Source organism: Anabrus simplex, chromosome 2, assembly GCF_040414725.1.
Source record: "Anabrus simplex isolate iqAnaSimp1 chromosome 2, ASM4041472v1, whole genome shotgun sequence".
Taxonomy (NCBI): domain Eukaryota; kingdom Metazoa; phylum Arthropoda; class Insecta; order Orthoptera; family Tettigoniidae; genus Anabrus; species Anabrus simplex.
Window position 1 is genome coordinate 184508262 of NC_090266.1, and position 18102 is coordinate 184526363.

The 18102-nt window shown below is 37.7% G+C and overlaps 1 protein-coding gene across 3 annotated transcripts in view; it reads right to left on the bottom strand.

The window, feature by feature from the left end:
* Nucleotides 1-18102, bottom strand: part of LOC136863989 (LITAF domain-containing protein) — a 150114-nt gene that overhangs the window by 108334 nt on the left and 23678 nt on the right. For all 3 annotated transcript variants that reach the window (XM_068226125.1, XM_067140463.2, XM_067140464.2), the window contains exon 2: nt 8591-8723. In XM_068226125.1, coding sequence (XP_068082226.1) covers nt 8591-8705 — 115 coding nt within the window. In that variant the 5' untranslated portion in view covers nt 8706-8723. The remainder of the gene's footprint in view (nt 1-8590; nt 8724-18102) is intronic.

Here is an 18102-nt window from a genome sequence, read left to right on the forward strand (position 1 = left end):
TATGAGAGACTGATATTTCCAAGGTGTTTAAATGTTGATTGAGAATTTATTTCAATTCTTTATAAAATAAATTTATTTAGTTCAGCATCTCAGTTTTATTCCATGTTTTTTTTTTTTTTTGCTTATTTAGGTGAGGTTACTGTACTCAAAGTACACGTTTTTAAGTAAAATAGTAACACACAATATGTTAGGAAGAATTACATATCATTCCTAAATTTTCCTTATCCCATCCATCAGTTATTAGTAATATTAACGCTCCAACCTTGAGGAGTCTTTGGTTCCTATTGCCAAATGGGCACGTGCACGCACGCAAAAGGTTGAGTCCCGGCAAGGGTTGCAGATCTTCCTGTATGTCACTTGTCCGAAAACTAGAACTCTGTCACAGTCACACCGTTCCTGCATGACCGTAAAAGACCCATTGATTTGATTAATGGATAATCAGAATGAAAAACAAATAGAAAAGCAATAAAACTTACCCCATTACAGTAGGTGCCGAGAATGCTCTCCCTCAACCTGTACACAAGCATTCTGGTGTGTGGTGAAATTCTGGTTAACTCTTTGTAATTCAGCCTCATGAATCTTCAATTCTTCTACAGTGCGGCTACCCCATAAATAGAATTTGAAACATATTAAAGTGGGAGAGTGAGCTGTCCATATCCATCATCATCATCATCATCATCATCATCATCATCATCATCATCAATGTCCCACTCCAGTTTCCTGGGTGTGGTTAGATGTCCATAAAACTTGCATTAATTATTTTGTCCCCAAAAACACAATGCACAGCATTAATTGAATTACGAGTGGTATGTGCTGCAGCCCTCTCTTTCTGGAAATATCCGAGTGACCTTTCCTGTTCAGTCAGTCAAGGAAAAAACTTGTTCAGTATTAATTCTATGTATTGGTCAGAATTAATACTGTCGTTAACAAAATTGGCCCTACAATCCTTTTAGCACTAACATGGTTCACACTTTTATTTTGGTACTGATTTCCCTGACTTTCCTTGACTGAAAAGACAATATTTCCCTGAATCTCGACTCATTAAATGACAGAAAGGACATCAATCATTTTCTTATTTTATTTTTTAAATCGGCCTCCACCATCCCCACAGCCGTCCATCGTTCACCTTTTTATTCTTACAATACTTGGGAGACCCAATTTTGAGGTCAGAGTTTGACAGAGCTGTGACTGACCTAAATAGGAACAAGGCACCTGGAATTGATAACATTCCCTCTAAATTACTGACTGCCTTAGGAGAAACCAGCATGGCAAGGTTATTCCATTTAGTGTGCAAGATGTATAAGACAGGAGAAGTCCCGTCCGATTTTCGGCAGAATGTTGTTATACCTATTACCAAGAAAGCCGGTGCTGACAGGTGTGAAAACTACTGCACCATTAGTTTAGTATCTCATGCCTGCAAAATTTTAACACGTATTATTTACAGAAGAATGGAAAAACAAGTTGAAGCTGAGTTGGGAGAAGATCAATTTGGCTTCAGAAGAAATGTAGGAACACGTGAAGCAATCCTGACTTTACATCTGATCTTAGAGGATCGAATCAAGAAGGACAAGCCCACGTACATGGCATTCGTAGATCTAGAAAAGGCATTCGATAATGTTGATTGGACCAAGCTATTTATGATTCTGAAGATGATAGGGATCAGATACCGAGAAAGAAGAATTATCTACAATTTGTATAAAAATCAGTCTGCAGTGATAAGAATCGAGGGCTTTGAAAAGAAGCAGCAATCCAGAAAGGAGTGAGGCAAGGCTGCAGTATGCCCCCCTGCTTTTCAATGTTTACATAGAGCAGGCAGTAAAGGAAATCAAAGAGGAATTTGGAAAGGGAATCACAATCCAAGGAGAGGAAATCAAAACCTTGAGATTTGCTGATGATATTGTTATTTTACCTGAGACTGCAGAAGATCGAGAAGTTGCTGAATGGTATGGACGAAGTCTTGGGTAAGAAGTACAAGATGAAAATAAATAAGTCCAAAACAAAAGTAATGGAGTGCAGTCGAACGAAGGCAGGTGATATAGGAAATATTAGATTAGGAAAATGAAGTCTTAAAGGAAGTAGATGAATATTGTTACTTGGGTAGTAAAATAACTAACGATGGCAGAAGTAAGGAGGACACAAAATGCAGACTAGCACAAGCAAGGAAGAGCTTTCTTAAGAAAAGAAACTGGCTCACTTCAAACATTGATATCAGAATTAGAAAGATGTTTTTGAAGATTTTCGTGTGGAGCGTGGCATTGTATGTAAGTAAAACATGGACGATAACTATCTCAGAAAGAAAGAGAATAGAAGCTTTTGAAATGTACTGTTACAGAAGAATACTGAAGGTGAGATGGATAGATCGAATCACGAATGAAGAGATACTGAATCGAATTGGCGAGATGAGATCGATTTGGCTAAATTTGACGAGAAGAAGAGATAGAATGATAGGACACATCTTAATACACCCAGGACTTGTTCAGTTGGTTTTTGAAGGAAGTGTAGGTGGTAAGAACGGTAGGGGTAGACCAAGGTATGAATATGACAAGCAGATTAGAGCAGATGTAGGATGCAATAGTTACGTAGAAATGAAAAGGTTAGCACAGGATAGGGTGGCATGGAGGGCAGCATCAAACCAATCTATGGACTGATGACTCAAACAACAACACTCTTTGATTACATAATAAAATTTTCAAACTGAATACAATGTCATACTCAGTCTAGTGCTTTAAAGTAATCAACTAAACATATTCTACAATATTAATGATAAAAACATTTTAAGCTATACATTTCAGATAACACTAAAAACCAGTTTTTTTTGGACACTGTCATTGGCTGGATGTCAAAATGGTCACATGTTGATTATGTCCATTCTAAATACATGAAAATCAACAAGGCTATGTTTGTTTTGCCTTCTCCAACAATAGTATTTTTGATGTGATGTTTTCTTCTTCCCTCAAAGCTTCAAGTTTCTTTATTTTTCTAATAACTTCAAGTTTCTTAATTTCCAAGGATATCATTCATTTTACTGCTCTATTCTTTTCTTCTTTTTGAGCTTTTTTGACTGTTGGAGGCTTTCCTCACATCTTCTGTGGGCAGCTCTGAAATTGTTCAAGAGTGCTTGGATTATCGGTATTTTCTGGATGCATTCATAGATTCTTATTGCATTTTGAACCGTACGTTGTGCAACTAAGCTGTGTTTATGCAGATTTTCAAAAGTAAATTTTTATTTATTGAAAAACCACTCTCAGCAGTAGCATTTCCATGAGAAAATATTAGACCAAGTTTAATAAACTTGCCACAGTTCTTGATATTTTATGTTCCCCATCAATAAGCCTGAATAAAAGTCATCAAGTCTTGCAGATGAACTTGCATTTTGTAAATAGGTTTTGGAATGTTGTTCAAATGTAAGGTGTGCTTCACAACAAAGACTACTGTACTGTGTTTTAGCTTTTTCAGTAAAAACATCAGAAATTCTGTTAGCAGTGACCAATGATTCTAATATGTTAACTCTCCGTTTTCCTTGTTCTGACTGAGAAGAGAGCAAATGTACTAGAAGGTAGTTTCTCACTTCTTCTGAACCTCTCCAACACACTATGTAAAATGATTTTGCAAATCTGTAAACAAAAACAGAGCTAGTGGATCTGAAGTTTGAAATTTTCTTATAAATGGTTCACATACTAGGGAGATCATCATCATCATCCTAAACCATCTCCAGTTTCCCGAGTGTGGTATATGAGCCTCCTCCATCTCATCCTGTCCTTGTACCATTCTTCCTCCACCAACTTGTCCCAATCATGACCTCTCAGCATTACATCGCTCTTAACTAAATCTATCCATTTCCTTCGTGGCCTTCCCACGGGTCGTCTTCCTTCTACCTTTCTGTCAAATTCCTTCCTTGCAGTTCTGTTTACTGGCATCCTCTTCTAGGGAGATGTTTTTGAAAAATGCCACTTTGCACTTGATGAAACTGTCTTTTGTTTGTTCTGAACTATTTCTTAATGGTTTTGTATTAAAAACTTTTCTTGAATCAATGAATTCATTAACACTATCAAAAATGTTTGAAAGTCTGTCACTACCTGCCACATTATCCAACCATCTAGTGGTACAGGAAATACTGCATTGGCAGTAAGAGTGGTATATTCTGTGTAGCGGGCAGGAGAATCATTGAAAATATAATATGCATCTCGCAAAAAGTCATGCACGTTCCACTTTGCAGCTAGCAGACCAGACCCAATTGCTCCATTTATCACATGTAGCCCACAAACTCCAATGTTAATGAGTTTTTCCCATCAGGATTCTCTTCCTTCATTCTACCTTCTAACTTTTTCATAAAACTCAAATTAACATTTGGGCAATCCACTGAAACTTGAAGAATATTTTTTTGCTTCAATGGATGGATTTCTGCTCTAAAAATTTCAAGTAAATGTTGTGCAGTAGCTCTGCCTAAAAAACATATCGTTAAAATACTCCATACATACTTCACTCCTATTGATGTCAAAAAACCGAACAAATATATCCAACTGTCCCCTTTGTACTATCTCATTTAAAGACTCATCAAAACAGATGACTTTATCATCACACTGTTGCAACGTGTCTTGAGTTCATTGGAAAAATTAGGAACTAGACTATAGTTTGTAATGTATTTGCACTTTGTGGCACCCATTTTAAACTTCGAAGCAACTGAACTGTCTGGGAACATTAGTTTGAATATTTCTCCTACAACTGAACATGAATTTAATGAAAAACTTGCTATTAACAACTTTCAAAGCCCATATTGCTTCCACTTTTGTAAGATCGTTCCTTGTGCAAAATGATTCAACTGACTGTTGAGCAGATTTCAAAATCTCAGGTTGGGGTGAAATTTTCACACTTTCTTGACTATGTGGCAGGATATTTACTTGACTCATACTAGCAACATTTTCTCTTGAGGTACTTGAAGCACAAGAAAAGTTTTTAATGGAAGACTGGTCTTCTTTCGTTTTAGCTGAACTCATATGAATTTTTCCTTTACTATGAGATATAACAGACTGACGACCTATGTTTGATAAATCAATTGATTTTATGCAAATGCTGCAATGAGCTTGTGAAATGGTAGGTCCTTTGCTTAACCAGCCTGCGATTTGGTGGTTGATTTTACAGTCCAACCATTGGTAATTAAAAAAGGACTTCTTTGATGATGTCATATTCAAAATGAACCTGCAAAGAAAAAATAATTTACTTTATAGAAAATTAACATAAAATATATTCAATCGTGATAAATTTTTGTATACAAAAAGACCTTGCAGGAGACATTTATAATGGATTACTAAATATCTATAATAAAAAATAATCAAAATAAAATGTAGCCTTCGATGGCGAATTTCTGTAGCCTTTAAGATAGTGGTAGACTTATCTCCTGTCTACCTTTATATATTAAAGGCATAAAGGGAATTGCTCTCATAAAGTGAACTGTTTTATATAAACATCATGTAAGTATCATGCTTTATTTATTTATTTTTTTGCTATTTGCTTTACGTCGCACCGACACAGATAGGTCTTATGGCGACGATGGGAGAGGAAAGGCTTAAGAATGGGAAGGAAGCGGCCGTGGCCTTAATTAAGGTACAACCCCAGCATCTGCCTGGTGTGAAAATGGGGAAACCACGGAAAACCATCTTCAGGGCTGCCGACAGTGGGGTTCGAACCTAGTATCTCCCGGATGCAACCTCACAGTTGCGCGCTCGTAACCGCACGGCAAACTCGCCCGGTGTAAGTATTATGTATATGAAGTATACTTCATATGGTTTTGTACTTTTGCAGTACTTGATGATGATGTTTGTTTAAAGGGGCCTAACATCTAGGTCATCGGCCCCTAATAGCACAAAATGGGATAAAATGTAAGGTTATTAAAAAAAACAATCTTTCACTGATCAGGATTCAAAACGTGAGGACAAAGAATGAATGGAGGGATACGAAGTTAAAACAATCATCACTGGATCCGACCCGCAATGCCCCACATTCCCAGAAACTAGCGTTAAACAACAGTGTTAATGACCAATGGACTGCTTCTAAAGCACAATGCAGAATCGATGATGCTTGTAGTCGAAATGGGTCTAAAATCCAGGCCATCAGCCCCTCATGATGGTACTTATTGCTAGAAAGACAGAACCATGCTATTTGTCATGTTGCGGTACTAATCAAAAGTAGCGTAGACTTGCGGTATTCTACACATTATGGTACTACTCACAGGTAATGAAATTCGCATGTGTAATACAGACCTATGGTGTTTTGCACATTGCGGCACCATTTACCGGTAATGCAAACCTATGGCATTCATCACATATGTGTACTAACCACAGGAACTCGCACTATCCCGTGGTGTTCCTCATACAGTGAATACTAATCATATGCAAACCAGAACCATGGTGTCGCTCACCCGTGGTTTCGCTCCTAAAGTGGAACTAATCACAGTTACTGTAAATGCTGGCAACTCACTCAATTGCTACCAATCACAAACATATTTTGTACCTAACATAGTGGCACTACGCAGAAGTGAAAGCCCCCCATAGTGTTTCCCGCGTGGTGGTACTAATCACAAGTAGTTTCATGGTTCTAATACAATCATCCCTTGGTCTCCCCTTGTAGTCGCCTCTTACGACAGGCAGGGGATACCGTGGGTGTATTCTTCCTCTGCGTCCCCCACCCACAGGGAGTTGTGTGTTTGGTCCACGAGAGGTATTTTATTTCCCTTAAGTCCACCAGCAAGCCGGTTAGGACCCCCCTATCCGCCACCTGGTACACGCCACATGGGAGTGTCACCTCTCCCCCTGTTATGCCAGCGTAGTAGGTTCATGGCTTTTGCAGTACTTATTGACTAAAAGATTAATATAGTAAACGTACACTTACAGTGTAATTTTGTAATATAGTGTAAATTAATGCAGTTCTTAATTCCATTTTAAAAGTAATAACATATATTTAATATACTGTATAAATATTTCTTACCTGAACTTTATTACAATTTGTTTCACCAGCAGTTATCAGGAAGAAATCGCACATTTGTTGATTTATCACAGCAACAAGCGCGAGCAAATGATGTATTTTAAAAATCCCTAACTTTTTTTAAAGACCTAGCTATTTTCACTGATTTTCAGCATTTTTTCAGTGTTTCCCTGACTTCCTGATCTTTTCCATATTCCCAGACTTTTCCCTGACTTTCCAGAAAGTGTGAACCATGACTAACAGCACACCAAATTCTTAGTTTAAAGTTATGAAGCAGAGTTTCAAGAATTATTCTTAGATTCTCACACAACCAATGCCAGTTATTTTGAAAAGTTACATGTCCATGCAAATAAACCCATGCCTCATCAGAAAAGCACTAATCCAGGATTTAATTCACCACTGTTGACAGACTGAAAAAATCAATTGCAATTTTTTTTCCCCGGCTGGATCTCTTGAGCAACTTCTCACTTCTATCAGCCTGTAAAGCTTAAATTTTAGTTTCTTTCTTTTTCACAATTTGCTTTACGTCGCACTGACACAAGTAAGTCTTATGACGATGGGATAAGAAAGGGCTAGGAGTGGGAAGGAATCGACAGTGGCATTGATTAATAATTTTCGCTCATGTTCTTGTTCTCCCTTTTCTTCTTTCCTCAACACTTCTTTTTTTCCTTCTTCTTAGATATTTCACACCCTTTTTAAGGTGCTTCTGTTGCAGTAAGTCAACATTTCAAAGTTTTCCACTGGTTGGCAATACAATAACGTGCTGTGCACAAATTTCTGGAACTTCACAAATTCGGTTTTTAACACGAGTTTGGACAATATTTTAAATGAAGTACAGTACATCAACTTAGAACTTTTTACTTTATCTCCCACAAGATTTTATGAATTTTTAGGACTACATTTTCAATTTTATTAATCATTTCACAACATTTATGACTCGTTTTTCCTCTTGATGTTCAAAATACAACATTTTAACTTAAATGCTTTTTATTATGTAAGAATGTATGATTCACTATGTACTATTCACATATTTTATATTTCATCCTGTTGTGCAATCCAATGCAGCTGAAGATGGCCAAAATGGGCCAAAACATGTCCTGATCACTAATTTTTCAATGGTTTGGAATTTTAAATTATAAATAAAATGTAATTGTATTGACTAGGTGGACAACAAAACTTCTATTTTATTATATTGTAAACTACCAATACAGAACCATGATTAAATTTATTACATGTAATCTTATTATTATTTTTTTTTGCTAGGGGCTTTACGTCGCTTTAGGTCTTATGGCGACGATGGGATAGGAAAGGCTTGGGAGTTGGAAAGAAGCGGCCGTGGCCTTAATTAAGGTACAGCCCCAGCATTTGCCTGGTGTGAAAATGGGAAACCACGGAAAACCATTTTCAGGGCTGCCGATAGTGGGATTCGAACCTACTATCTCCCGGAAACATGTAATCTACAAACGTACTTGTTAAGTACAGGCAATGAGATGATGGTCATAATTTAAATATACAGTGCTACAGATACCAGTACATCAATGTCCGAAAAATACATTTCCTATGTCACACTATTAAGAGGATATTACAAACACAGATACACAGAGGTACTCACATGAATGTCCCGGAGTAAAAGGACTTGATGGACCAACACCTCCAACTGCCTGGGAATAACTAGGTGGAGCAGCAGGAGGTGGAGTATACATCGGAGGTGCACCTGGTTTGTTCATGTTGAATGTGCCTCAAATCTAAAAGAAAGAAAACAGTTGAAATGAGCACACTTTATAAACAACACACTTCTGTGTTATTTATGATGGACAAGCACCATTCAAGGAAGAACATTCCTAATGAGCATTTAATAAAAAGACTTAGTGAAAATGAAAACCTACAACCTGTTTTCCAGTCATTGACCGGGTCAGGGATGTAATGAATGAAGCAGATATAGGCTGTTAGTACGATGGGGTCGCCACTCCCAAAGTGATTTATTAATGAATGATAGATGCTATGAAATGAGAATGAAGAGCGTTGCTGGAATGAAAGGTGACAGGAAAAACCGGAGTACCCGGAGAAAAACCTGTCCCACCTCCGCTTTGTCCAGCACAAATCTCACATGGAGTGACCGGGATTTGAACCACGGTATCCAGCGGTGAGAGGCCGACGCGCTGCCGTCTGAGCCACGGAGGCAAAAAGACTTAGTACTGGAAAGAAATAAAATATACCCAAGAAAGTTAGGAATAATAAGACCAAGCACAAAGGATAGAGGCTACATGGTGAGATGCTGGTGAGGAAGGAGGCAGAAACTGAATGTGACAAACAATGAAACGTTGAAGCACAAGGACAAACCCTGCATTTTAACACAATGTCATATTAATGGACAGGTTCTTCCTTCAATCAACATCACTTCTTCAATGTCCGCCTCCGTAGCGTAACGGTTAGTGTTATTAGCTGCCGTCCTCGGGGGCCCAGGTTCGATTCCCGGTATTGCCAGAAATTTAATAATGGCAGGAGGGCTGGTGTATGGTTCAAATGGTACACGCAGCTCACCTCCAATGGGGTGTGCCAGAAAAGAGCTGCACCACCTCGGGATGAGGACACGAGTTTACTTTACTTCTTCAATATTGATTTTCTCTCAGCTGCCACCTGTTCCTGATTACCAGCTTCATCATGAAGATACCGTACATATCTATATTCACAGAATGAGTCAATCATGATGAGATCATCTGTCTTCATGTGAGAAGTGTAGGATTAGCAGAAAGCAGAATAAACACAAGAAAATGGACATGTTTTTGAACTCTCAGGTCTGAATACTAGACATGCCAGTCTCTTGGGATTTCACCATATTGTAACAAAATATTATTATTATTATTACTATTATTATTATTATTATTATTATTATTATTATTATTATTATTATTATTATTATTATTATTATTATTTCCGACTTGTTGGCTGAACAGTCAGCATACTGGCCTTCGGTTCAGAGGGTCCCGGTTCGATTCACGGCCGGGTCGGGGATTTTAACCTTAATTGGTTAATTCCAATTGGCACGGGGGCTGGGTGTATGTGTTGTCTTCATCGTTATTTCATCCTCATCACGACGCGCAGGTCATCAAATAGAAAGACCTGCACCTGGCGACCCAAACCCGTCTTGGGATATCCCGGCACTTAAAGCCATACGACATTTCATTTTTTAAATTATTATTATTATTATTATTATTATTATTATTATTATTATTATTATTATTATTATTATTATTCATGTGGCTATTTCAGCCATGTAATGTTCCAGTATTTACGTGAAATGGAAAACTACACAATTCATTTCAAGAACAGCCAGTGGGATTTGAACCCACGGCACCTCCCAACTTCGGGTTACTAGCCCGTCGCATTATCACTGAGCTAGTCCAGTTTATGGGTCGTTTAAATTTGCGTTTTAGTATTCAGGTGTCGCCCTTCGTTACCTCATAACCTACTTTAGATCGTCATAATACAATATTAGCATTAGTTTTTTCATGTCTAAATTCCCGACCTATAATAATAATAATAATAATAATAATAATAATAATAATAATAATAATTCAGTTTACATCGAAATGACAAATAGATTCCATAAACAGGTTTTATTCCTGCTCTGGCTCATTTGGTGCTAATGTGGTAGACGATTTGGCAACTATGACTACGGCAGACGTAGTAAATCCTATTAGCCCCTAATAGACACCGGATTGCCGCTGGAGGGTAGTGGTGTGAGGCGAGGTCGTCATGTTTTGTCCCCAACTATATCTCTATGATACATATTGCAGTTTTATAAGGATACTGGCACCAAAGTGAAGTACAATGTCCCTAACAAGCAAGAAGCGTTAAGGATTTCCTAAGGTCTCTCTTTCTCTCTCTAGAGAGAGCAAGAGCAGGAGGGAAGTGGGGATGGAACTGAGATATTTCGAATTTGTGTTCACCCTAATAAAAAGAAAAATGTTCCTGATAACATACAGTGGGGGACATAAGTATTCGTACAGCCTGATATCGACACGAAATTACTAACTGCCTTACATACACAGTTCAGATCACTAAAACAAACGGAGATGCCTCATCACAAAACATTGCAAATGACACAACGTGAATAAATGGAAATTTTTTGTAAATAATAACGAAATACGTAATTAGTCTGGATCAATCCAGTGACATAAGTATTCATACACCTGGTTTGGGCTCCATGACAGCTTCAGGTGTAGGAGAACTCTGGAATTTGCAGAAGAGTGCCAACAAACTAGGCATTGGGGACAATTTCTATTTCAAGCAAGATAATGATCCCAAACGTACTGCAGAAATTGTCCGTCTCTGGCTGCTCTATCATACACCACATACCCTGAAAACCCCAGATCAGTCTCCAGACCTCAATCCAATCGAGCATTTGTGTGGAATGAGCTGGGGACAAGAGTAAGGAAGCATGACATTACCAGCAAACAAAGGTTAAAGGAACTGATGCTATAAGGATGGAACACAATTGATTCCAAAATAAGAAGGAAATTTGTATATTCCATTCTGAAATGGCTTACACAAGTCATCCATAACAAAGGAATGCATACCGAGTATTAAGAAACTATTTGATGGAGGTGTTGCTTATAGAAACAACGTTGCAAGTTTGGGCTGGGAAGACTTGGGAGAAAGAAGACGAGCTGCTCGACTAAGTGGGTTTTTTTTTTTTTTTAAATTGTCTACTAAATTTGGTATAAATAAGATTCATCTTTGTACAGATTTCAAAACTTTGGTACTAGTTTGGATTTTAAACATGCTTTTAAAAACCATATGTCCTTCGCGATCTTGCTAATCTTAACCTTAAGGTTAATGAATCTATTCTTAATCTTATTATTAGCCTGGTTGGCCATTACATTGCAGATTAGGAATTTCAATAACTTTAGTCTTTGTACAGATTTCAAAAACTATGGTACTAGTTTGGATTTTAAGCATTCTTTTAAAAACCACATGTCCCTCATGATTGAATAGGTGGTGTTTAATAAAAGCATAAGAATTTCTATCACAAGTAGATCTTCAATACGGACAAAAAATGAAATTTATAACCTGCAATGTAATGGCCAACCAGGCTAATAACAAGATTAAAAATAGATTCATTAATATTAAGGTTAAGATTAGCAAGATCGCGAAGGACATGCGGTTTTTAAAAGAATGTTTAAAATCCAAACTAGTACCAAAGTTTTTGAAATCTGTACGAAGATGAAACTTATCTATACCAAAACTAAGTGGTAAGCTCTGAGCTGTCACATGAGAGATGGCGTGGAATGACATCAGCAGACAAATATGTAGGAAAAGTAGGAAAGATCACAATATGACGATAAAGCTGGAATTCAAGAGGACAAATTGGGGCAAATATTCATTTATAGGTAGGGGAGTCAGGGATTGGAATAACTTACCAAGGGAGATGTTCAATAAATTTCCAATTTCTTTCCGATCATTTAAGAAAAGGCTAGGAAAACAACAGATAGGGAATCTGCCACCTGGGCGACTGCCCTAAATGCAGATCAGTAGTGACTGATTGTTTGAACATACGTTTGTTCTTGTATGAATACTTATGTCCTACGTAAAAATGATATTCTAATGAAATATTTTTCTTTATTTAGTAAGGAGTTATTTTGTGTTGATTTTCTGTATATATATGCTTAAGTCGAAATGTTAATAAACAAGCGTTCATTATTTCATTACGTTCTCTTGTATAATTAATTCTGATAAAATTGCTTTTTCCACATAAACCCATCTGTATGAATACTTATGTCCCTCACTGTATATTTTATTGTTTACAATCTCTACATATAAAAATCTTTAGGAAAATTATTTACAGGATGTAATTCCATAATTTAATCGTCTACTTAGGCTCTTTTTACCTACAAACAAAATAACATTGCATTGCAATTGATTAATCTCCTCTGTAATGTTAGCCTTTTTTTTTCCTTTTTGCCACAAGGTTTTCTTTCCTCCAGCTAAGTACGATACCATATGGAAAAAGTTATCATCCCATCTTTCCATCCATCTATCCACTTTCCCATCAGTCTAACACAGTACTTGACCAAAAATCCCCTCCATTACTCTGTTAGTATAGATCTTTTGCTCCTTCACAAAAGGTATTTAGATATTCAATTAAATCAAATATTGAACTACTGACAAGGTAAACAAAATATTTCAGTTCCTTCAGATATCGGGGTCTTCCTCGACATCCACAGCCGTACCCTAGTAATCTGGCTGGAGCGTATGGTAATTCTGTGGTACGTAAAGTAGAATACACATCAAATAATTGAATTTAGCTTTATTCAGTTTTTCCCCGTAGCATGGGGATTTTTCAATGTGAAGGATACATGCCTTCTTCAATTTTCATTAATTATTTTATTTGAGTAAATGCCACTGCATTCTTGCCGACTTATCAGTTCAAATTAAAAAAAGAAAAAAAGAACCATTTTGTGCATGACAGTCACCAGTTCTATAGAACACGCAATATATATATATATATATATATCAGTTTTTATAAGTTCTTGGTATTTACACCAGCTCATATACTCTAATCCCGAGTTTCTATGCATTTAAGCCATTTTTCTTTTCTACTTATCGTCATTTCTCATTTTTTTTTTTTCTTTCATAAATACTCATTATTGCTTCTTCTTCACTGTCCGCCGTGTTTCAACACGTGTTCAAAAACAGGCGCAGCTATTGGCCAGCTTGCATAGCTGACAGGCAGCTTCTATCTGCTTGGCACAGCTCACTGTCTCGCAGCATAAGCACGAAACGAGTAATTCGCATAAACTAAGTTCTTTAAACAAGGAGGGAGAAAGCCTACGGATGAGTTTGATATCGTGCACACTGAAAGAAGAATGTATGTCCTATATGAGGGTACCAATAACTCAAATGTACCAAGTTCTCAGCATAGCCCACTCTCTCAGTCACTGTCTCAACTTGATGCATGAAGAATTCTCATATTTATGCATTAACCCTCCAGTACTCGCAGAGTTTTGTCACGCCAGTGCTCGCGCAGGGTAAAAATATTACCCCATTCTTTCATGTATATTTACTGTAACTTAAAAATGAAATTATGCTCTTTTCATAACTCACCTGACTAAGGGCCCTATAAATGAATGAAACACAACTAATATAACTCCTATTATTGCCATTAATATATACACCATTCAGAAAATAGATGTCTTGCATAACTTCAAAGCAGACAATTTCGTTCATAATAACACTCGATTTTATGTAGTTTAAAAACTAGAAATATGAAAATCAATCACTTTTCACTTCATTACTATTTGAACACTGACGTTTTAGTCACTATTGGTTTTCTTGTTGAGGCATTCTTCACACCTGGCACTGAAATGGTCTTGGCACACGTACTTTTCACACAGCATACAAGAGTTTCCGCTTTTCCTGTCCTAACTTCTAGGACATAAAGCACATTGTCCAGATGATCCTGGTGTTTTTCTCCAAGGGTGGAGTCAGAGAAGTCTGGGAAATTTTTCCTAACCATTTGAACTTATTTTCAAGGCTTTCACTCTGATACTGCGAGGCAAACTTGTTTGTGTCGTTCTAACAGCTAGCCTAGGTTTCACCAGTTCCATTGCAATTGAGCTTTCATCAATAAAAGAATTAAACAGTGCCATTGGATCCATAACGCCACGTGTTTTCAGCCTACAGCCAGGCAAGTACAATGAAATTTTGTTGTGAACACGAGCACAAACGTTTCAGGAGGCACTACGGTGCTCCATTTAGTCACACCATCACGTGCATATATGTAGTTTTGGCACGGCCTGTTCGCAGCGTCGTCATTTTCATTCCCTGATGTATTGGCACAGTCCTCTTCAGGTAAGTCACTAACATCCTGTTCTGAGAGTGAATCGTGCTCTGATGTTTCTATGTTGTCCTCTTCACTGTCGTCTTCTGAATCCACTAATTCTTCATCAGATAATTCAGAAAGGAGTTGACGAATTCATTCCTGGTCTGTGCTAATCTTCCTGGCACAACTCATATTTACCGTCTACACTAAAGTAACTAGTCTTTCTCACAAACACACACACAAGAATGAAAATTAACAAAACACAAGTCTACTAATTTACTTCCGCCAGTGCTCGCATGGGGCAATATGTTACCCCAGTCAATTTTGTGTCACTGCCGGAAACATACTGACACACGAAGATTTGTGATAGCTCAGGATGCGCCACACAGTGTCATTGAAAGGTACACAACAGCCCAGTGTACAGCACATGTCAGAAAAAAATCGGCAGCCATTTTTCAAAGGTTGGGGTAATTTATTATCCAGCGCGAGTACTGGAGAGTTAAATTTGTTGGACTGGTGTTCAGTCTTATGTCAATAATACTAAGAAATAATTTTCTTACATTAAAAAAATTAAGCCAACTGCATTCAAACCTCAGATATTTCAACTTCAAGGTGACCATGATAACCATTGCAGTACAGACCCACTATCACAAGGTGATTAAATTTATGGTACTTAACACTGCAGGTCCTCAAGTTCGAGTGCACAAGTTCAATATTTGTTAATATTATTGGTTTTACGTTCCACTAACAGCTCAGTATTTGAGTGACTTCTCAATATAAAGGACAGCTAATTAGAAGGTAACCTCAATACAGAAGCGAGGTCATGATTTTTAATACCTGCGGTCCTTGTCAATTCCCATATCATTATCTTGCAGGTAATTTGTACATCGTGTAACTTTTTTTCTTAGAATATCACTGGTATGTAAGATTATTTATCAGTTAATAAATTATAAACAATGCAAGTGCATCAAGAATTATACAAGTGGCAATATGCTGTGTAGGTACCAGCTCTATCAACAGTATAGCTGAAGACCTTGAGCTCTCCAGTATTGTCATAGCAAAGTATTTGTACTAATGCTAGTGGCTTTATGTTGCACCGACACAGACAGGTCTCATGGCGACGATGGGATAGGAAAGGGCTAGGAGTGGGAAGGAAGCAGCCGTGGCCTTAAGGTATAGCCCCAGCATATGCCTGGTGAAAATCGGAAACCACGGAAAACCATCTTTAGGGCTGCCGACAGTGGGATTCGAAACCACTATTTCCCGGATGCAAGCTCACAGCTGCACGCCCCTAACCGCAGGCCAACTCGCCCGGTTTTGGACTAATGAAGAACCTGCGTAAATGCCGCAGCCACCCGAGTTCAAAGAGCTGTGGACATTGGGAAGAACTAGCCTTTAAGCGGGCATTCTCCCGGACTCTTGCTGTTTCTTTGCCCAATTGACTTCAAGTGATCACAACCATGAGGGTCAGCAGACACAATATTGATTTGTGTGTGTGTATTTTATTTCTGTAGACTGACATTAAGTATCAAAGCACATTCCATTTTCTTTCTTGTTCAGTCATTGAGCACTAGGACAACACTCCAGGGAATGAGTAAAAAAAACTCATAAGTATACTATATGGTATGGTAACGTTCACATCTCTACCAGCAACAAGGAATCTGTATAATGGAAGTGAAAAGTTAAAAAATCAGTTCACTAGGAGGATTTGAATATACACAGCTCCCAATCGCCACACTGTCCGTTCAACTCAAAATCTGTAACTGAACAACTAACACACAGCCCCCTAACTTCCTTCCTTCCTTCCTTTAATGTATTTTTATTTGTTTTTATTTGTAAAGACTGAAGTCAAATCTCGAGAAACACTCACTTTCTTGTTTAGTTCTCAAGCCCACAGCCAAAACTCAACGGAATGAGCACCAACCGCCTTGTAATATATACTGTACACTGCTGTAAATGTTGGCCAAAGATTTATCACGAGTGCACTCACTCCTCTTGGTTATGAACTTATTCACGGAATGGATAATCTATCCATTATGAGCTTCTCGGATAGCTAGAATCATGTAGTACAGCTGAATAAGCCTGCGGACCTTCCTTCCACAGGCTGCTCTCTTAAGCAGAGAATTGCCTCCCAGTGGCAGGAAGACCACAGTGGTCAAGATTAGAAAAGGAAGATTTGTCTATTACTCATGTTGTTCCTGATGAAAATATGGTGAAGAAAGAAAGAAAAAAAAGGGGGAGAGTACTGTTAGTGGTAAGAACGATTCCATGGATTACCAGATTTATATACAATTTAGGGAACCAACAGAACACGTGCTCAGGGGAGATTCTTGCAGTCTCTGAGGGAAAAAAAATGCAGAAAAGATGATCTAAAGATTTGTACAGCATGAAGCGCTGCGTGTGAGACAGAAATCTATGGTAACTTCAAATCCCTTGGTATTCTCGAAGATTATGAAGATTTTATCACAGTGACAACCATGATTATTAGAAGGCATGAACAAGAAAATTTTAGTATACCTACTTTGATGCCACATGACCATTTAACACACAGTAACTATGGAAAAAGGACATTGGAAAGATCTTATGGACGTTACAGCTATGCCTGAGGAAACTTTTCGGGGTGACCATAGAGCAGTGATAGCAAAGTTGAAAGTAGGCAAGGTTACAAAACTACAAGGAAAAAGGGAAAGAAATATTAGGATCTGGAGATTGAATGAAAAAAGAAAAAAAGGTTCAGGAAGAGTTCAGGAAAGAATTACAAAAAAACTGATTACCAAGGACAGATATTACTCATGTTGAACAGAAATGGAATAATTTTCAGTGTGAAATTGTAAGATGTGCAGAGAAAACATGGCAGAATATCAGGAAAGGTAAGAGAGAAAGAGGCAACATGGTGGAATGATAGTGCGGAAAATAAAGTAAAGGAACAGAAGAAAACTTGGAAGGAATGGAACAAGGATTGGGTATAGAGGTTAGAATACCAATATCAAGAAAGGAGGTAAGATGGTGTGCAGAAACTACTGAGGAATCGCCATCCTCTCCCAAGTTGCCAAGATAATGGAAAGGTTATTGGAAAGAAGAATGAGAGAAAAGGTGGAAAGTCAGTTACAAGAGAAAATTTGGATTCAGAAATGGGAGGTCAACAGTACACCCCATTTTCAATCTGAGACACGATCATGGAAAAAAGCTGGGAATATGGGAAGGAAATAGTAATGACTTTTATAGACTTACAAAAGGTATACGACAGCATCCCCAGATCAGAAGTTTGGGAAAGCATGACCCACAGGGACATTGGCAAG